The sequence below is a fragment of the Prionailurus bengalensis genome, chromosome D1, assembly GCF_016509475.1.
Source record: "Prionailurus bengalensis isolate Pbe53 chromosome D1, Fcat_Pben_1.1_paternal_pri, whole genome shotgun sequence".
Lineage (NCBI taxonomy): Eukaryota > Metazoa > Chordata > Mammalia > Carnivora > Felidae > Prionailurus > Prionailurus bengalensis.
Genome location: NC_057346.1, coordinates 76855581 through 76877940, shown reverse-complemented (window position 1 = coordinate 76877940; position 22360 = coordinate 76855581). Strand labels below are relative to the sequence as shown.

Here is a 22360-nt window from a genome sequence, read left to right as displayed (position 1 = left end):
AGAGACCACTGTCCCACACTGAGAACACAGACCGACAATGAGATGCCACTGAGCTATGACCAGTATGAGGCAAGGATAAAAAGATATCACAAAGCTTTCCTACTACTTTAATGTTGCATTTATTCTTGATTGAGAATTTACTTAGTTTGCTTTAAACCTTTGACTATTTTCCTAAATTTTAACAAAATTGGTTCTGACAATTCCTGCTTATTTTTTATGTTTCTACAGAGGGACACAGGCTCAGAGCTAGCTGCCTACAATGCCATTTTGCAATCATCCAGCTACCTATGTTAATTGTTGAACATATATTACAGTTTGTGATCATTGTAGAGACCAAGGTAAAACTCTAATGTAGACCATCATCAACACATGTTACTATGTCTCTGCAATAATATTTTGAAGTGTTCCCAGACTTGGGAACCAGTGCTGTCCTTCATTTCAGACCCAAGTCCCGAAGGAAAGTGTAGCTTCACCAAGAAATAACTAACTACACAAGAAAGAGCATTAAATGTGAGTCAGTTTAGAACTGAGACATCTGGACAAATTTCCGTGGATTCTTAGAAACATGGAAAATAAGGGAACGTGGAAAAATCATGCATGTATATATTCAGATGTGTGTGTATATAGGTATATATACTTGTGTGTGTGTGTGTGTGTGTGTGTTGACTTTAAAGATTTATTTTTGAGAGAGAGCACACACATGCACACAAGAGGGGTAGGGGCAGAGAGATAGGGGGAGAGAGAGAATCTCAAGGAGGTTCCACGCTGTCAGCACAGGGCTCTATTTCAAAAGCGGTGAGATCATGACCTGAGATAAAATCAAGAGTGGGTGCTTAACTGACTGAGCCACCCAGGAACCCTGTGACATGTTTTTTTTTTTTTCTTTTAGTATCTAGGACATACAAAAGAGTTGAAAGCAAAATAAAGCTAATGCCTGCAAATGTAGCACCCACCTTAAGAAATCAAAGATCACTATAGTTGAAGTTTTCTGAGTGTCCATCCTTAAATTTCTATTCCTTCCTCTCAGAAGTAAACTTGTAAATTTAGTGCTTATTCCCATGTATTTATTTTTTTACATATGTGAATGTATAAATAAGCAATAAATTGAAATGTCTTGCATTTTTAAATTACTTAATACTATAATTTTCTCCTGCTACTTTAATTTCAATGATTTTGGTGTTTATTTATAGGGTTCTACCATTTATTCAAACGTCATCCCACTGATTGAAAACTTTTTCTCCTAATTTTTTTACATTAAAAAAAGCTCCTGTGAGGACTGTACATCATATCTTCTTGGCTACACGTCAAACTTTCTTCAATGTGTATAGAAGTTGGGGTCATGTGTCATAAGATATGCATGCCTTTAATTTTATACAAAAACTCCCAAACTGCCCTCCTTAGTGGCTCAACCAATTCAAGTTTCCACCACCGTGGCTCGATTAACCTCTCCCACACTTAGCATCATCCTATTTTTGTTTTCATTTTTGCCAGGCTGAGGGGTAAGAAATGGTATTTCATGGTGTTTTTAGTTTGCATTTCCAAGATAACTACTGAAATTGCATTTCTTTTAATAAATTCATTGGCTATTCACATGTTTCCACTTTGGGAAACTGCCTTTTTATACCTTTTGCCTGATTTCTTATTGATTTATGAGCATCTTACTGATTTTAACACTTCTCTACTGGATATGCTCTACTAATTGATCTGGTTGCCCAGGTCATCTTTGAGAAACATTTTCAACTTGTTTTATATATTAAATTTGTCAATAGTATCTTTTACGGCTTTATACTTATTATTGCTTCTTTCCCACCCCGTGATCATGAATATATGCTCCCATATTGTCTTCTACAACTTGCAAAGTTCACACTTAGGTATTTTGTTTAATGTTTATTTATTTGGGGGTGGGGGCGGAGGAAGGGAGGAGAGAGGAAGAGAGTGAGGGAGAGGAAGAGAGTGAGGGAGAGGGAGAGAGGGGGAGAGGGAGAGAGGGAGAGAGGGAGAGAGGGAGAGGGAGAGGGAGAGGGAGAGGGAGGGAGGAGGGAGGGAGGGAGGGAGGAGAAGAGAGAGAGAGAGAGAGAAAGAGAGAGAGAGAACAGGCACTGGTACCTAGTGGAGGGGGGCAGGGGAGGGAGGGAGATAGAATTCCAAGCAGGCTCTGAGCTATCAATGCAGAGCCCAACTTGGGACGTGATGCCATCAACCATGAGATCATGACCTGAACTGAAATCAAGAGTTGGATGGTCAACAGAGTCACCCAGGTGCAACACATTTATGTATTTAATTGTAATTGATTTTGATGTATGGTTTCCAAATATATTAAAGCTTTTCCTGACAATACACACCAAAATCAATTACATCAATTAGTATATACATGAAATATTTAAAGCAGTGATTTTCATAACCATTTATTTATGAATACATCCCTTCCTCATAGATCAGGAATGCCAATTCAGTTATGTATCAAGTTGCCACAAATAAAAAGTCCCTTTCTGGCCTCTCCAGGCTATTCTCTTGATTCATGTGCCAATCCTTACATGGATATCAAACTGTTGATTGCTATAAGCTTATAATAAGATCTGAAAGCCATTCCTTTTACTTCTTCAGAAATATTATTGGTCTTTATTCTTCCATATCATTTTTAAAATCAGCTTGCAGATTTTATCAGAAAATAAAATCCTTTGGGGAATTTATTATAAGTTCATCCAATTGAGAAATCAATTTGGGTAGAATTGCCATTTTTAAGCCTTCTCCAAGCACCTGTCCTCATTTAGGTCTTCTCTAATGATTTTTAATAAAATTTTATATTTTTTTCCATAATCATTATACATATATTTTTATCCTTAAGCACTTTATAAATTTTTTGATCTTATAAATGAAATATTCTATTTAACTGCATTTTGTTGATGCTACTTTTTTCAGCAATGCAATTGATTTTCTCTCTGGTTTTTATATCCAGCACTGTTTCAGAACAATCTTGGTAACTGTAATAATTTTTGAATTCTATTTTCTATGCAAACCATTATATAATTTCTCATTTTTTTTTTTACTAACCCTTGTGTTTTGAGGGGCGCGTGGGGACATTTTGGGGGTTGGGATTTGTTTTTCTGCCAGAAGGACCTACACTATCATGTTGAAAATAAATTATGGTAATAAAGATTCTTGTAAGACTCCAGATTATAACAGGAATTCTCTTAATATTTAAACTATAAGAACAATCGTTTTTGTATGTTTGCTTTATGCACACTTTCAGTTTAATGAAGTTTCCTTCGATTCCTATTTTGCTAAGAATTTATCATGAGTCAGTACTGAATTGTATCTAGTGCTTTTTCTGCCTCTGGAGATAACCATAGATTTTTCTGTTTAATGTGACTTGTATTAGTCAATGTATTGATAAAAGTAGTTTAGCATTGTTGAAATCACCAACTTGGTCTCACACACATTCAGACACACACAGCTAGATTTGGATTGCTAATTTACGCTATTTTTTTTTTTTTTTTAGAATTTTTAATCTAATCTGTGTTCAAAAGTACATTGTATTATAAAACTCAATTTTTTTTTTTTTTAATTTTAGAGAGAGAGGGAGAGAGAGAAAGAGTATGCATGAGAGCTGGGGAGAGGGACAGATGGAGATAGACAATCTTAAGCAGGCTTGAGGCTCAACGTGGAGCCTGATGCAGAACTTGATCCCATGACCCTGGGGTCACAACTTGAGCAGAAATCAAGAGTTGAATGCTCAACTATCTTCATAAATGAGATGGGAGATATTTTCATTTATTCTCTTCTCCATAAGGATTTATACAAGATAGGAATCATTACCTTGGATGTGATAAAACTCCCCTGTAAAACTGTCTGAAGCCAGTGGTTGTTTGGTGGAGAGACATGGTAAATTGTGAAAATCGGTCACAATCCTTTGCTCCTTACCAGACTGCTACCCTGTGCAATGGGAATTTGTAGTATTTCCCATCAAAAGATGGACTCTATTTCCCATATCCTTGAGTCTGGCCTTAAAACTTGCTTTGGCCAATATAATGCAACAAAATACAATGTGCAAGTTTTCAGCCTTGGTTTCAAAAGATCCTACATATTTCTACTCCAGCTCTGGAAACCCTCATCAGTCGACTCATAAAGAAGATCAGGCTAGACTGCTGAAAATAAGACATCACATGAAGGAGAGATGTGCCATCCCAGCTAAGTCCATTCCAGTAGAGCCAGTCCCCAGAAAACCAGAAGCTGCTCAAACTGCATGAGTGAACCCTCAGAATACCAGAATCAGTCATCTCAGCCCAACCCAAAGCACCAATGCACAAAATTGTGAGCTAAATACTTGCTGTTTCAAGCCACTAAGCTTTGAATAAACTTGCTTTGCAATGAAAACTAATACAGATTTTGTATCATGAATTCCTTAGAATACTTTATTGATTCTAAGACCGTTTCATTTCCAAAGTCCATTTTGATAATTTATAGTTTCAGGAAATTGCCCATTTTTCTCTAATTTTCCATTTTATTATATAAAATCAATGATTAATTACTGTTTTAGTATTTGCAGTATTTTGTTTTTTTAATGCTTTCTCTCATTTTTTCTTGCTCAAACTCCCAGATTTGTCTTTTCAAATGATCAAATTGTGTTTTTCTAGACGTTGTCTATTGTATCCTACTCCTTATTTTCATTTCTATTCTTATATGTTTATTTTTTCATGTCTTCTTTTATTTATTTATTTCCATTTGCTAACATCTCAAGTTGGATACTTTACTCATCGATTTTTCTGCCTTTTTGGCCTTTGTAGGATAGAACTAATTGGATAGTTTCTATTTCACTCTCTTACATATTTGCGGGGGAGGGGGGTTGCAAATTTTAAGTACATCAAACTTTCTCTTTGTAGTTATTTTATAACTTATTTAAGAAATATTTTTCCTACATCAAGGCCATAAAGATATTTTTCTATCCTATCTTTTTAGGCTTTACTGGTTTACCTTTCAGATTTACATCTATAATCCCCCCAGAATTGATTTTGCATGTAGTGGGAAATAGAGTCCAGGATTAGTATTTCCCCATAGGGATATTCAGTTGACCTAACACCCTGTAGTGAGAACACCATCCTTCCGGAGTATTCTGTAATGCTGCAATGTATATTTAAGTTACATATCAGGTGTATGCATCTTTAAAATTGTTTATTATGCGGTAACTTTGGGTGCCTTAAAGTTTGATCATGCCAGAGCATTCTACAGCTCCTTTTTCTTTCATTTGGCCTGTTCCTTTTTTTTTTTTTTTTTTAGGCGTTTCACTACCAACATTTATGAATCCCTTTTTTTTCCCTTCATTTTCACAGTTTTTGTTTAAAGTTACATAGAAGATTACTTTACTCTTGCATCTTCTCAGTTGTTTCTACCTCACATTTGCCCTTTTCCTTTCCTACGTTCAAGGATCTTTTTGTGGTCTTCATCCAGTTTTAGTCTAGTGATAGACCTTGCTAGGGTAGATGCCCACGTGGACACTGTGCCACCTGCCTTCTCTTGCTGTACTCATTCAATGGAGATGACATATTTCTCCCTGTAAACCTGGACTACTTTGCCAATTTGCTGACCTTTATAGTGTCCTCACACAACCTGTGTTTCATCATCCTTTTGGGGTGGGCATGAATCAAATGTTGTACTTCTGTCTCAGTTCTTTGGAAGGAAAGGAAGACCATCTTTGTGGGAATTTGGGAATGTGCATTGAAATGCCTTTTATGGTCCTTGCTCCAGTCAGAAGTCAGAAAGGGACTGAATTTCCTTTTGGCCACTGGTGCTCCAGCAATGGCTATAAAAGCAAAAAATAAATCTTTATTTTGTATTGTTTCAATATAAACAATATACATCGGGATTGGAGTTTTATGAATCCAATATAGTACTCAGACTTTTACCCAGTAAGTGTAAATCACTTAATTTGTTAGTAAATATTATGCACTGGAATTATATCTAGTTTATATTAAAACTTTTTTCTCTTCTTGCCTTATTCTGGGTTGAACTTTATTTGGTAAAGCTTATTTATTTAATTTGAGAGAGAGAGAGAGAGAGAGAGAGAGAGAGAGAGAGAGAGAGAGAGAGAGAGAATACACGAAAGGGGCAGAGAGAGAAGGAAAGAGAATCCCAAGCAGGCTCTCCCACTGCCAGTAGGGGTAGAATTCACAAACCATGACATCATGACCTGAGCCAAAACCAATGGTTGCTTGCTTTACCAACTGAGCCACCCAGGTGCCTCAGGGTTCATAGAACTTTTTACAAATATCTCTTTCTCAAATACTTAAATGTGAGGGCACCTGGGTGGCCCAGTTGGTTAAGCATCGGACTTCAGCTCAGGTCATGATCTCACAGGCCATGAGTTCGAACCCTGTGCCTGTTAGGTTCTGTGCTGACAGTTCAAAGCCTAGAGCCTTCTTCAGATTCTGTGTGTGTGTGTGTCTCTCTCTCCACCCCTCCCCCCCCCCCCAGTCTCTCTGTGTCTCTGAAAAAATGAATAAACCTTAAAAAAAAATTTAAATCTGAAAGCAATATTTTTATTTTGGTGTTGGTGAATTTTTAACATGTGAACTTAATTTAATATAGTTAGCCAATTTCTCTATTCATTTTCTAAATACAGGCCTTATAGTACTTTAAAGTCAGATAGCCCCAGCATTTTGTCTTGTAATATTTTTAATTTTATTTTTTCCAAAATTGGGCATTATTATTTAATCAAGTAATGATTAAGGTTTGTGTATACTCCCCATTTGTTCACCAATTCCCCCTTGTATTTTGTATGTCTTTTCTTTTGCAAAGTTTCTTTAACGAGCACCTGTTGGTCATAAAACAGTTTTATTTATCTATAAGTTCTTATCTCATGCTCATTCTCAAATGAGAATTAAGCTGGATATATGCTACTACATTTGGGAGTGATTTTCTTTGAAAACTTTGAAAAAAATTCTTTCTATTATCACTGTCTTCTGCTGTTACTGATTAAAAGCCAGCTGTTCCATCTGTTATTCTTCTGTGGAAAATTTACCTTTTAGGAGCTATTGTTAGTATCTTTTCTGTGTCTTTGGGGGGTTCTACTATTCCAGTAATATGTCTAAGTGTGGCTATCTTGCTTGTGTAATAGATTAAAATGGTCCAAACTTCTTCCCTTCCTCACATCCATATCCTTGCAACGATATACAGAATAGTCCTTCAAGAGATGGACTATGAGTTTGGCTCTTGGTTATGACTTGCTCTGGGCAATAAAATATTAGCCACTGTGTAAGGCAAGCTGAGCCTTGAAAAGTACTAATAAGCTCAGGCTTGCTGTCTTCTTACACTTGGACTCTTAAGACTGTCATGTGGATAAGCCCCTAGAACACTAGAGAATGAGAGGCCATATGGAGAAGAACTGAGGTACACTAGTCAACAGCCAGCCTACAACCAGAGATGTCAAGAGGCCATCTTAGATCATCCTGCCCCCTGCTGATCTGCCAAATGACCACAGACATGTGAGAGCCCAATAGATAATAGCATAGCCAGGCCAGACCAGAAAAATCATCTAATCACACAAAGAATTGTTATGTATCGGCGTCTGGGTGGCTTAGCTAGTTAAGCATCAGACTTTGGCTAGTAATCTCTAATGAGATTATGAGATGAGACTTTGGCCTGTGAGTTCAAGCCCTGCGTAGGGCTCTGTGCTGACAGCTCAGAGCCTGGAGCCTGCTTCAGATTCTGTGTCTCCCTCTCTCTCTGCCCCTCCCCTGCTCATATTCTGTCTGTCTCTCTCTCTCTCTCAAAAATAAAAAATAAAAAAATAAGAATTGTGATCTAAAGAAAAAACTCAGAAGCTTAAAAAATAGCTCAGTTTCTTGATAGACAACAATAGTTAATATATACTTTGATTACATTATAGTTGCTATAATCAGAATTAGTGTTTTATCAATTTCAGGGAATTCTTAGCCATCATACTTCTAAAGGAGTCCATAACTCCTTCTATTATCTTCTGGATTTTTCAAATATACATGTATGAATATAAACACACTAAACACATATGTAACATTTTTTTTCTATATTTCTTCTCTACGTTTTAAGCTTTTTTCTATTTCCCTCTCTTTAGCTTCCCACTATTAAGGTAATTACTTTGACAATATTTTCTACTCTACAAATGCTCTCCCCACCTGTGTCTAATTTACTGTTTAGTGGGTTGAGGTTTTTTCTTTTACTTCAATACCTATATTTTTCTTTTCTGGAACTTCTTTTTGGTTCAGATCTCCCTCATCATATTTATACTCTCTAGTCATCACAATTGGTTATTTTGTTGCATTAAACATTTTAGAACATCAGGATTTTCAAAATTTCTTGTAATTTCAATTTCTGCAGCCCTTTGAGGGCTAATTCAAAGTTTGTTACTCCTTCTAACTCTCACTCATAAGGACTTAAAATTCTATTTGCATGATCTTAATCTGTGAGAATCCTGTGAGGTCTGCATAGAAGGAAAACTTCTCCAAAGATAATTTGTATTTTCTTCATCCAGAATCCCAAGGTTCCCAACCCAGGAATGCTTTAAGACAGTTTCTTGAACTTCATGGGCAAAATAAATCCAAATTTCCAGGCTGCATGATAGCAGGACTATGGGTTTCAAATTCTCATTACAGAACTGTGTGAAACTGGGGTGGAGAAAGACTAGTTACTGGATTGCTTCCTGTGGCTAAGTAGTAGACGCTTCTGTCCACCCTTGGCTAGAGATGTAGTCTTCTAAATTGTGGCTTGGTTTTAGAAGTTTCTGCTCCATCTTCCAATCTTGCATGAGATCTAGGACATTCTTCCCATCCTGCACAGACTGTTGAAATTTAAAGCTCTAACTGGGACTTCCACACATCGTTGTAGCATTGCAAAATAGTATGGCCACTTTGGAAAATGCAATGGCATTTTCTTATCAAGTTAAACATACGCTTCATAAACAGCCTAGCAATCCCAATGATACATACCCGAGAGAAAACTTGTGTTCATACAAACACCTATGTGCAAGCATTTTTAGTGGCTTTATATGTAAATGGCCAAAACTCATAACTTGAATGCCTAGTAATTGAGGAATGGATAAACAAACTGTAGTACACCCATACTACAGAATTAGAGTACCATAAAAAAGAATCATTGATGCATATAACATGGGTGAACCTCAACATACATACATATATATATATGATTTAATTTATAGAATATTCTGGGAAAGCAAAACCATAGGGCCAGACAATAGATCAGTGGTTACTAGTCAATCAGGATTAGAAGAGATGAATCAAAAGTGTTACAAAGGAATTTGGGGAGGTTATGGTATTGTCCTTTATCTTGACTATGATAGTGGGTATGTGACTCTATCAATTTTCTAAAACTCAAAACTGCACATTGGAAGGAATGACTTATGCTTTATGTAAATTATACCTTCAATTTTAAAGGAAAAGAAAATCCCAGGACCAAATGGGTTCATCGGTGAATTCTACCAAACACTTAAGTATAATTTAACACCAATCCTTCTCAAACTCTTCCAAATTTGAGTCTTCCCCAAATTCACCAACTAATTTAAGAGGACCAGCATTATCCTATACCAAAATCAGGGAAGAATACTACAAGAAAACTACAGGCCAATAACCCTGATGAATATAGATATAAAAATATATTAACAAGCTGAATTCATGACACATTAAAGAATCATACATCATGATCAAGCAGATTTATCCCGAGAATGCAAAAAACTGGTTCAACATATGCTAATCAATAAATGTGACTCACCCTAATAGAATGAGATTTAAAAAATCATATCATCTCATAGATGCAGAAAAAGAATTGACAAAATACAACCTCCCTTCATAATAAAAATACTCAGAAAATTGAGCATAGAATATTCCACCAAAAAACTTTTAGCACTAATCAATGAAGTCAGTAAAGCTGCAGGTTACAAAATCAACATACAAAAATCAGTTGCATTTCCATACACTAACAATGAAATATCTGAAAAATAAAAGAATCTTATTCACAACAGCATCAACAACAGTGTAATACTTAGGAAATTAACCAGAAGGTGAAAAATCTGTACACTGAAAACTATAAGACTTTGATTAAAAAAAAAGAAAAAGAAAAAAATTGAAGTAGACACAAATGTAAAGATATCCATATTCATGAATTGGAAGAATATTGTTTAAATATCCATACTACCAAAACCCTTTTACAGACTCAGTGCAATCCCTATCAAAATCTGACTGGCACTTTCAAACAAAAAAGAAAAAAATTGTTTCAAACCACAAAAGACCTAAGAGCCAAAGCAATCAATCCTAAGAAAGAAGAACAAAGCTAAATGCATCACATTTCCTGATTTCAAACTACATTAGACCCTTTATCAATGCAGGGGTTAGTAACTTCTGACTCCCCCAATACTTAACTACTAATAGCCTACTGTTGGCTATAGTCCTACCAATAACATAAACAACACATATTTTGTAAGCTTTATGTATTATATACTGTGTTCCTACAATAAAGCTAAAGAAAAATGGTAAAATCCTGAGAGAAAATAGACTTACAGTACTGTACTGCATTTATTGAAAAACATCCCTGTGTAAGTAGGCACGTGTAGTTCAAACCCCTTCTGTTCAAGAGTCAAATGTAGACTACAAAGGTCTAGTAATCAAAGAAGTATGATACTGGCAAAAAAAAAAAAAAAGAAAAGAAAAGAAAAAACCATAGACCAAAGGAAAAGGATCAAGAGCTCAAAAATAAACTGCTGCACATATAATCAACTACTCCTTGACAAATAAGGAAAGAACGGTCTCTTCAACAAATGGTCTTGGGAAAACTGGATAACCGCATTGAGAACAAATTGGATTCCTGTATTACCACTCACAAAAAAATTAAAACAGATTAAAGACTTAAACGCAAGATCTGAAACCATAAAACTCCTAGAAGAAAACAGGGGAAAAGCTCCTTGGCATTGGTCTTGGCAATTATTTTTTGGATAGGACACCAAAAGCATAAGCTATGAAAGCAAAAATTAATAAGTGGATCTACAAACAAAAAGCTTCTACACAGCAAAGGAAACAATCAACAAAATTAAAAGGCATCCTATGGGATGGGAGTAAACATTTGCAAATCAGCAATCTGGTAAGAAGTTAATAACCAAAACATATTTAAAAGCTCATATGACACAACAGCAAATAAACAAATAAAAGGGCAGAGAACTCAATGGTCATTTTTCCAAAGATGTGCAAATGGTCAATAGGTACATGAGGTGCTCAACAACACTAATCATCTGGGAATGTATATCAAAACCCCAATGAAATATCACTTCACACATATTAAAATGGCTATCATCAGAAAGACAAAAAATAACAAGTGTGAATAAAAAGGAACCCTTGTACACGGTGGAAATATAAACTAGTATAGTTATGGAAATTCCTCAAAAAGTTAAAAATAAAACAACCATACCATCCAGCAATCCCACATCTGGGTGTATTATTGAGTATATAGCCAAAAGAAATTAAAGCACTTCCTCAAAGAGGTATTTTCACCCCTATATTCATTGCCACAATACAACAGATAAAACATAAAAAAATTTAAGTATAGGTCAACAGATGAATGGCTAAAAAAGTTGTGGTACGTATACAATAGAATATATTCAGCCACGAGCGAAAAAAAATCCTGCCATTTTCAACATTTCCGAATTGACTCGGAGAGCATTATGCAAAATGAAATAAGACAGAGACAAACAAATACTGCATGATACCACTTATACGTACAATCCAGAAAACATAAATTCAGAGAGACAGTGGAATGCTGGTTGCCACGGGCTGGGGGAAATGGGGAGATGCTAGTCTAAGTATACAAACTTCCAGATATAACACACATAAGGTCTGGGGATCTAATGTACAACATGGTCATTATAGTGCCTAATCCTGTATTATGTAATTGAATTTTGCTAAGAGAGTAGGTCTTAAATGATCTCATGACAAGAAATGATAATTATGTAAGATGAGGGAGGTGTTGGTTAATACTGCTGATAATCATTTTGCAACATACAAGTCTATCAAATCTAAAAGTTATACATCTTAAAGTTACAAAGTGTTATAGGTCAAGTATATCTCACTCAAATGGGAATAACAGAAAAGACATTTTCAAATTCTTGGTACTGGCAGACATCCCTCCCTCTGGTTTTCACTTTTCTCCACATATTTGGCCTCTAAGAATTTCCTTTCTTATAAGTGCAATGATGGGTCTTCAAAGATTTTTGTTCCGTTTTATCCAACATTTATAGGCATTCTGAAGCAGAATTTTTAAAAATATCTATTCTACCGCAATGCCAGAAGCAAAAGTCTGCCATTCTATTGAAGAACAAGACTTTCTTAAAATTTCATGAAGTTTTTAACTTCTTCACTTTATCAATGTATCCTGTTTCTATAAAGTATAATAACACAGTTATTGTATTACTCTCTTTATAGATAAAAAAAGCAAAAGCTCAGTGTCCATGCACCCCAAGATTCTGAGAATGGAAGCCAATTTGAAGATTATCCTGTCTCCCAGAATTAGGTCAGTCAGAAACATGTGGAGGATGATTTACACTATGCATCATCCTATGCAATCTTGAACAAATCACTCAACTCTGCCTAGTTTCAAAGCACCTACTTCATAGAATTGTTCTGACAATTATTCGTGTCAAGCACATAGAAAACTACATGGCAGAAGTAGAAAGAAGTGCTTACTTTGAATAAGCCATGCTTTTGATTGCGTTGACCAAGCCATACATTGCTTCCTGGGGGAAGGTTGGTTTCAGGAGGGTCTATCACACGTTCATAAATCCTGTAGAGGCAAAAAACACAGTTACTAGCGAAGAGGCTCAAAGCAGAACCAAAGGGTATGTATGTTGTTTGAAGCACTCATGGCATTAGCTACTGGTATGGAGAGATAGAAGCAGTATGTGGCACATTTCAGATTATGGGTAACATGAATGTAGGGATCTACTTCCTGACAACACTTGGACACGTTAACTGGACCTCTGTTGGCTTTCTATTGTCACCCTTTGGGCAGGGAAAGGAGGAAGAAAACATTTTTAACTGTCTACTTTGAGTAATAAACCTTACACATGCTCTGTGAGTAAAGTGGTCTGATCCACATTTGCAGGTGAGAAAGCTGAGGTTCGAGAACATAAATGGGTCAACCAAGTTAAGACAGGGAGTAGTAAAGTTGGGATGAGGATCTCCCTCTTCCTGGCTGCAAAGCCCAGGTACACCCCTTTGCACTCTACTCCTCCCTGACTTTGGTTTATCTAGCTGCTCCTCACTTCTACATTCCTCTTAACAGAAGAATAGTAGTTGCCCACATGACAATATCCTTAGTGCACAAAATCATACAACCAATATTGATTTATTGAACACTTTTTAATGTTTATTTTTGAGAGAGTGTGTGCGCAAGTGGAGGAGGGGCAGAGAAAAGCCCAAAGTCAGCTCTACACTGATAGCAGTGAGCCTGATGTGGGGCTAGAACTCACAAACCACAAGATCATGACCTGAGCTGAAGTCAGACACTCAACCGACTGAGCCACCCAGGCACCTCTTTTGAGTACTTTTTTTGATACAAGCTCCACACAAAGCAACGAGAGATAAAATAAGCCAGACCTACAAAATCCTGCCCTCAAGGAGCAAGAAAAGAAAGTTCTGTACATGAAAACAAAACCTTCCTAAGATATATGAAGACAAATAACTTGGAGGAAGCAACAGCCCCAGGATCTTTGAAGGTACCCACAGAACCTAGTGAACAATGGCATGGTCTCAGTTGTTCTGCCCTACTCACAAATCCTGAGATTTTTGCTCTCTTTAGAAATAGTCTCTGCAACCACCAGCTGATCACAGGCCTCCACCTCACTTCTACCAAGTGCCTCTCAACACTGTCTCTGCTGAGAAGGGGAAGGGAGAGCTTGCCTAAGAATTCGACTTACCCTTAAATGCTCAGAAGGTTCTCGATGGGGTGCCATAGAGACTGTAGATGAATTTCAATTCCTCCTGATGGTCTATCCTTCCTCGCCCTCTTCAGTACATGCTCGGAGCAGTTGCGCGAGGAGCCAGCTCCAGGTACTTCCAGAGTAAGAAAGTTCTGACAACTCATCAGGTCTCCGTGCTGGAAGGGAGCTGACTGTCCTCTGCCAAAGAGTGGCACATTCCTCCACTGGTTCTCAAAAGGCAAGAACTGAGAGACCATCCAGTTGAGTCAAGGCCAATGAAGGACTGTGACAGTTGGGAGTCGGGAGCAGTCACACTGCAGCCTTGGAACTTCACTGTACTGTCCATCACTCTCTTATTCTCCACTAGAAATGTGCTATTTCCTAATAATACATGGAAGGTATTCAATGGAGAAAACTCTAAATATATCAGCTCCATCTCAACTAATTATCTTTCCATTATAAATGGATGCTCAAACATAAGCAAGGAACAATTCTCCCTTAAAAAGGCAGGGTGTGTTTTCTCCACAGGAATGCAACCTTCTTCACATGTTAGAATGAACAATTTTAGATAAAACAACCTGTCAAAACTGCTTTAACCGAAGAAGCTGCTATATATCCTCCCTTAAAAAAGGATTTTTTTTCTAATATTCACAAAAAACTAGGAGCAAGCCAAATTTACAACAAAAGAGAAATGCGTAAATTACAGTAGATCAGCCTGATGTAATTTACTATGGTCATTAAGAGTGACAAATATGCAGGTTGTGAAATATGGGAAAGTATATACAAAATAATTTCCAGTGGAGAAAAGCGGCATGCAAAATTATTTACGAACTATGGAGAGAACAATGCAAAAATTATGTTCCCTGTTGGTGAAGTTCAGAAGAAACCAGAAAGAAATGGAAATCTCTGTATTTAGGTAAAGAGTCAGAAGCATAATTTTCTGTAAGGGTGCTTCACTAACACAATGAAAAACACTGTCAAACTATTTATCTGAACCTTTCATTGTGAAACATTTGCATCTGTTGGAGGAAGAGCTTTCAATTTAATGCTTTCTTTTTGATTTTCGATACGCCAGAAGGTGAGCTCCAATGAGCAGACGAGGCCCGTAATCACTGGTTTATTAAGTGCATGAAGGAAGGAAGGAAGGATCAAAAAATCAACTTCCATCATGCCTTATCTTTGCAAGCATAATTGCTCCTTCTGCCCTAGAAATACTGGGCCTCAGACGCTTGCTTTCTCAACCATCAGCCCAAAGCAAGGCAGGGACCCTGATGCCTGTATCAAAGGTGTGTGCTCATTCCAGTGTCACATAGCCCCCATCAGGATCCTCTCCTGATGCCAAGGAAAGTCTGCTGGCTGCTTTCCCACCAGCCTGGCCAATTCACTCCAAATGGCAGACCTCATTGGAGAATTCCATGTAGCAGACAGAAACAACAAACTGGATTCAGACATAGCAAAATGAAGAGAGCTTACAGTGTTAAAAAAAAATAAAAATAAAAATAAAAATAAAAATAAAAATAAAAATAAAAATAAAAATAAAAATACATAACCACACAGGGGACCCTTATGTGGAAAAACAGACAAACCCAATTCAAGGGACATTCTATAAAATAACTGCCTGTACTCTTTCAAATGCCCATGTCATGGAAAGTAAAGACTGAGGAACATTTGCCAATTAAAAGAGACCAATGGGACATAAAAAATAAATATGAGACAGAATCCTGGCATGGAGCTGAGAGCAGAAAAAAATAAATCCTATGCCCAAGATTAGTAGGAACTTGGTGATACTGGAACTGTAGATTATATAACAGTATTGTATTGATGTCCAATTTCCTGATTTTGAGGCTTGATCATGTATATTTACGTGTCTTGTTCTTCACTAATATCCACTGAACTATTTAAAGGTAGAGTCATGATCTTTGCAACTTCCTCTCAAAGGATTCAAAATAATGATGTGCTTAAGTAGAGACATATGTAAACACATTATGTAGAGAGAGAAAAAACAATCTGGGCAAAGAGTGTATGATTTTTTTGTGCCATTCTTAATAGTTTCTTTTAATATTAAAATTATTTTAAAATATGGGGCGCCTGAGTGGCTCAGTCGGTTAAGCGTCCGACTTTGGCTCAGGCCATGATCTCATGGTTCGTGAGTTCGAGCCCCACATTGGGCTCTGGGCCAATGTGAGGGAGATTCTGTGTCTCCCTCTGTCTGTCCCTCCGCTGCTTGCACTCTGTCTCTCGCATTGTCTCAAAAATAAACATTAAAAAAATTTTTTTAAGTTATTTTAAAATAGTTTCGAGACTACGGTAAAAAAGCCAAAGGGTCTGTAATGTATACAAACTAAAAATGCACACATCTAAAACAATTTTATAGCTATTAGCCAAAGACACATACAAATTTAAAGCCCCATATAAGGTATGTGGTAGTGTTTTCCTAAAGGAAAGGCAAAGGGAAGAAAAAGTGAACGAGTGAAAGATGAATGACTGAATGAAGCAAAAGTATTGTGCAGACTACTGCTTTGATAACACATCATAAACTAAGAAATAAAATGATCACATCCCTATCTATTCCTCTTTTACAAAAGGAATTATGCCACCAACATGCCAAATATAATCAGAATCTTCACAGAAGGGCCGACCCCAGGGGTAGGGTTTAGGTGGGCTGGCTCATGCAGATAGGACACAGTGATCTGTGATCTGTCACTTAAATCTAGGATCACCCAATTCAAATGAAAAGTCAAAGCTAATAGAGTGAACTCCTTGGTTTCCAATGTTGTCAGGAAATGGAAACTTGATATTCTAGTATTTTGTTTAATGAGGTCTCCACATCAGTATCGGATTGTCTATCATCTGTGTGACACCGTGTTGGCTACGGGAACCCACACGGCAAAATTAATGTGGCCAAGTCCTTGTCCTCAGGTCAAATGCCTGAGCCAGGAAGACAGCATGCATGCACACACCTTATTCAGTGAAGTGCAATGATCTATGAAAGCAGAAAGAAAAACAGATTGCTGTCTGCCATAGTCAGAAAACACTTTCAAAGGCGGAAACACTGGAGCTCAGATTTGAACGGAAAACAAAGTGGAGCTAACACACAGACAGAAACAGCCAGCACTTCTACAGGCACTTAACGTGTACCCAACTTCTTTTCCCCTACAAATTCATTCAAATAACATTCATTTCTGTTTAACCTTTTTAAAGTTGTACAGCCAAGTAACAGCTTATTTAGATACTAAAATGTAGATTAAAAACAATTTTTGGACCAAGGGTATTTTCTACGATATCCTAAAATTTCAGTATTTTCATTTAGTTTTAAAATATTCATTAGCTTCTTTTAAATGCTTTCAAGCCATAAATCAAACTTTTCTATATTACTCTAAATTCTAAGCAAACATCCTACGATCTTTTACATTCTTCCAAAATAGGTAATTCTCTGACATTTACACAAGTTTGACTTCTGTTGAAAGTTCATCATAAATTCATGTAAGACTGGAAAAAGACTCAGCAAAGAGAGGTAGATGATTTGCAAAGTTATTACAGTGTGTGTGGATACACAACCACTAAACCAATACCAACAAAAAATACACTTCCTTTTTTAGGAGTAAAATATGACAGGCTACTATTCCTAACACTTTTGCTTAGCCCAGTATTGGGCACATTCTTAGACCATTTGGCACCTGAACTGGTTTTAGTCAATCTATAGGAAAGGTTTCTGGGAAAATGAAAATAGCAGCAATGAGCAGGGGCCCGCACTCTAAATTCTTATTTCAGACTGTCCTCATGCATCCTTATCAAAATATGTATCCTGGAATATTACTCAGCCATCAAAAAGAAATCTTGCCATTTTCAATAATGTGGATGAAGCTAGAATGTATTATGCCAAGCTAAATAAGTCAATCAGAGAAAGACAAATACCGTATGATTTGACTCATATGGGCAATTTAAGAATTAAAACAGATGAACATATGGGAAGCGGGGGGAGAGGAAAGAGGGAAACAAACCACAAGAGACTCTTAACTACAGAGAACCAACAGAGCTGGAGGGAAGTAGGTGGGAGATGGGCTAGAAAGGAGATGGGTATTAAGGGCACTTGTGATGAGCAATGGATGTTGCATTTAAGCGATTTATCACTGAATTCTGCTCTTGAAACCAATATTGCACTAGATGTCAACTAAAATTTAAAATATAGATAGATAGCAAGAAAGCAAGCAAGCAAGCAAGAATCTTTATCCTGACTGCCCTATATGTTAGTTCTTTACCAATCTCTGAGACTTTCCCCACCTGGATGACCCATGTGGCCCTACACTCCAGCACTTCAACATAGGACCACATACCTCACACTACTCACTTGAGTCTCTACGATTTTGGTCCTGGCTGAGGCTGCTTTCTCAGACCTCCCTGCCAAGGAAGAAGGAATTGGTCTTTGCTGGTACCTCTAGGCCCAGCACTTTCACCCTCAAGTGGCACCTGCGCTTCCTAACTGCTACAATCGCTAAACATCTGCTGCGTGTGCAGTAAATAAAACCCCCAACACAACATTCTTACACCTGCTCAGTGGTCTCCTCCACCTGGAACTTCCCTGACCATCCTACATAAAGCAGCTACTAACTGCTAATCGCTTAGCTTATTCTCTTATCAAAGCAAGTAAGTCTCCAAAATTGTCTTAGCTCTTTGCTGAATGACTGTCTCCTCCTACCAGAAGCAAGAAAATCTTGAAAGCAGGGACCTTATCAGTCTTATTTAAGTCAGTATACCTAGTATCTGGAAGAGGGATAGTCAAAGTAAGTGCTTACTCCATCTATTTATTTATTGAATAAATGAATTCTCCCTAATACTATCTTCAGAATAGGAGGGCTATAGTTATACAAGTGCTACAGTAATACAGCCCAGAGTTCATGATGAGCAATGAATGCATGAAACTAAGTAATATAGACTGAAAACTCAGGTGGTCAAATGACATCTTTCTGCAGATAATATAGTTACTGGAAACAAGTGAAACATGATGACCCTTTTCAAGGGTCTTCCTCCACCAATCCCCAGTTCATGAGATCTACACAAGGCAGCCAAAAGAGCAAGATGAACCCCTCTCAGCTTTTCATCCACAAAAAAGATTGGGATAGCAAGTTTGAACCATAGGGCAGATCACTAACTAACAGGAAAGCCAGACAGAATAGGAGAAATAGTAATGTGAAAATTAATTAGGTCAAGCACAGTCCTTTTAATAAGCACATGACTTACTGCTTAAATCCACTGCATTATAATCGGTTCAAATTAGTTCACGTTCCCATAGGCTATCCGACACAAATAATGTATCTACTCTGCAATCATCTAAAATCTACCCTCCTTTATGGCTAAAGAAAACCCAATTCCCATTTAGTCATGTTTGTAGGCCCTGCACTCAAATGAGATCCTGCCTCTTAAGCTATATGCGAAGAATTATGGGAATTTTGCATGCCATTAGTACATATTGGTATTTTAACATGTATCTAATTTCTAATATAATACCATGCAAAATTAAACATCCAAACATAAAAACTGCTTGAGAGGAATGAACAATGCAAAGAGTAACTGACACTCCTTGTCAAAGTCACTCACTGAATCAAGGGCTCACATCAGAAATTTTCTTCACAAGGTACAACCTCTCTTTATTCATGACTTTGGTTAAGAATCCCCTCCCTTCCCTAGCAAGTGTCCCATCCACTTAAAAGATCAGTCTATATTCTATGAAGAACTCGATTTTCTGTTAACAGATAAAACCCTCAGAGTTCTATAGAAAGCAATGCAGTGGTTCAACAATACTACTTATGAAGGAATATTGAATTTCTATTTACCTGGATGAAGAAAGACCTCTGAAGGGACACCAGGGTACCTTTCCCAATTATATACAAGAATTCATTTCCAATGTAAACCATGTGAATCGACATGTATTATGCCACTGTTTAATAAGATAATGTGAAGCCCAAATGGCATGCTAAATGAAGCAGTTTATCTTGGGCTTTGCCTTGAATTCAAGAACGTTCACACTCTTCCTCAAGAGGAAAGTTGCAATGACCTTCCCTTGCTAGACAGAGCCTCATCCTCCCCTGCCTCTTAGCTGGCACTAGTGAATACCAAGGCACTTTTTGGAGAAAGTTCCCTATAGAGAAAACAAGGCAATTCCCATGCTGTTCCCCTCCTCACTAAAAGGTGGGGAATGACCTTGCACAGGAGGCTAAGTCCCTCTTTGGTCTTATGGTAAGAAGGGCATAATACAACCTTTCTTTCCAGTCTTTACATCATAGGGCAAATGTGAGAACAGATTTCTTCATGTAGACTGGGGGAAAAAAGGGCATCTATACTATCATTAGCAGTATTCTTGGCCCTGACAATTGCTGAGCATTCATGGAAATCTACAAAATACTTCCTCAAAACTTACCTTGACAGGAGTGTCTGCCAACTACGTACATTGGTGAGCTACTTGTTGAATTTCCATGTCAGGTTGTCTGGCTGTTAATTATGTGCTAATATGGAATACATATCATACAGGGATTTGTACCAAAAACAACAACAACAACAAAAACCATGAAATGAAAGGAATGCCCCAAAAGAGGAGCTCTGCAGTCTCCTCCTACCCATCTGTTTAGCAAAAACAGCTGACAACAAATGACTAGAATAAAAAATACACCTCTGGCATTATACAGGAGAAAACAGACTAGACAGAGAGATGGATTATAGAAATGAATAGAGTATGCCCCCAACATGTAAGAACTGAGTTCCGAGCTAAATCCATACAGAGCTCAGGAGCAAGGACAGTAGCAGGGCTCAGCAGGTTTCCAAACTGTTCCTTGCCAGCTGACCACAGAGTAAATACAAATGCAAACAAAAAAGAGGCAGCAAAGTTGAAATCTGGAAGGAGATACCTTTGTTGTGGTAAATAAGGAAGGCAGCAGTTCAAATTAAATTAACAAATACTTCTGGGAGACTTTGCCAGAAAAGGTCTCTCCAGAGAGAGGAGAGGTCTTCCCAGAGACAACCAAGTCCTCAGGTGACCTGCTTCATCCACTTAGAAAACATGTATCAAATTCATCCCTTTTCTGGGTTATTATCCAAAATATACGAAGAATGTCTACAACTCAAAAACAAAACAATAAAGCAGTAATGAGATGGGTGGCGGACATGAATAGACATTTTTTCAAAGAAAACCCAGAGATGCCAAACAGACACCTGAAAAGATGCTCAACATCACTCATCACGGAAGTGCAAATCAGAACCACAATGTGATCATCTCACACCTGTCAGAATGGCTAAAGTCAAAAATACATAACAAAAGTTGGCAAAGATATGGAGAAAAAGGAACCCTCGTGCACTATTGGTGGGAATGTAAAACAGTGCTGGCATTGAGGAAAACAGTATGGAGACCCCTCAAAAAATTAAAAATAGAATTTCCATATGATTTAATAATTCCACTGCTGAGTATTTACCCCCAAAAAATGAAAACACTAATTCAAAAAGATACATGCACCCCCTGTGTTTATTGTACCATTATTAACAATAGTCAAAATATGGAATCAATTGAGGTGTTTAAGCACAGATGAGAAAAGAATATGTGGTATAGGGAGTTAAGATGCAGAAGTGCAGGACCATGGGCTTTCCTCATCCCTCAAACACAACTGTATTGAGGTTGGATCACTTGGAACACCAGAGAAATCAATCTGTGGAGTGGCAGAAGTGTCTGCATAGTTGGAGGGAGACAGGGGGGCGGGTGCAAGGTGCATGGAAGTGAATGGGGGAGGGAGAAAAATGGCAGTGCCGCAGAGAGGAGGGAACCCTTTCTGTGGAGAGACAAAAGAGAGAGAAAGAGAGAGGGGTTGAGAAAGGGCAGCACTGAGTTCGCACAAGAGGAAAATATCTCTAGACCACGGACTGGGGAATGAGAAGTAGTGAACATCACAGATATTGTGTGTGTGTGTGTGTGTGTGTGTGTGTGTGTGTGTGAAGTGTTTAGAGCTCAAACTCTGAGGTTTTGGGAGTTTAAGAGTTTCTCTGGAGCAGAGCTATGGTGCGCACCCCTGGGGAGGAGGGAGCTGATCCCAGAGTGCACAATGTGGTGTAAACACCTCCATGACACACTGGGAGAGAACATTCCCCTGCTTCCTGGAGTACTTTTCGAAGAAAGTATAGAGCCTCCCCAAGGATAAAAGACCCTGCAGGCACCAGCAAAAGGCCTTTCATTGGCAGGGGACAGAGGCACATCAAGAGAGACAATAACCTTTCCTGCTTTTAGTGGTGCTACACATGGATTCCACACACTGTGCAGGTGTATTTTCGGGGACAATGGACATTAGACACAATGCAGAAAGGCTCTACCCCAGAGGAGGCAGCAGACTGCATGGTGCCTGGTCCATGAAGACTTTGGGTTTTTAAATCTGAGCC

At 37.7% G+C, this 22360-nt stretch overlaps 1 protein-coding gene across 2 annotated transcripts in view; it reads right to left on the bottom strand.

Moving 5' to 3' along the window:
• NELL1 (neural EGFL like 1) overlaps positions 1-22360 on the bottom strand; it is an 882973-nt gene that overhangs the window by 699599 nt on the left and 161014 nt on the right. For both annotated transcript variants that reach the window (XM_043580819.1, XM_043580818.1), the window contains exon 5: positions 12714-12810. In XM_043580819.1, the coding sequence (XP_043436754.1) occupies positions 12714-12810 (97 nt within the window). The remainder of the gene's footprint in view (positions 1-12713; positions 12811-22360) is intronic.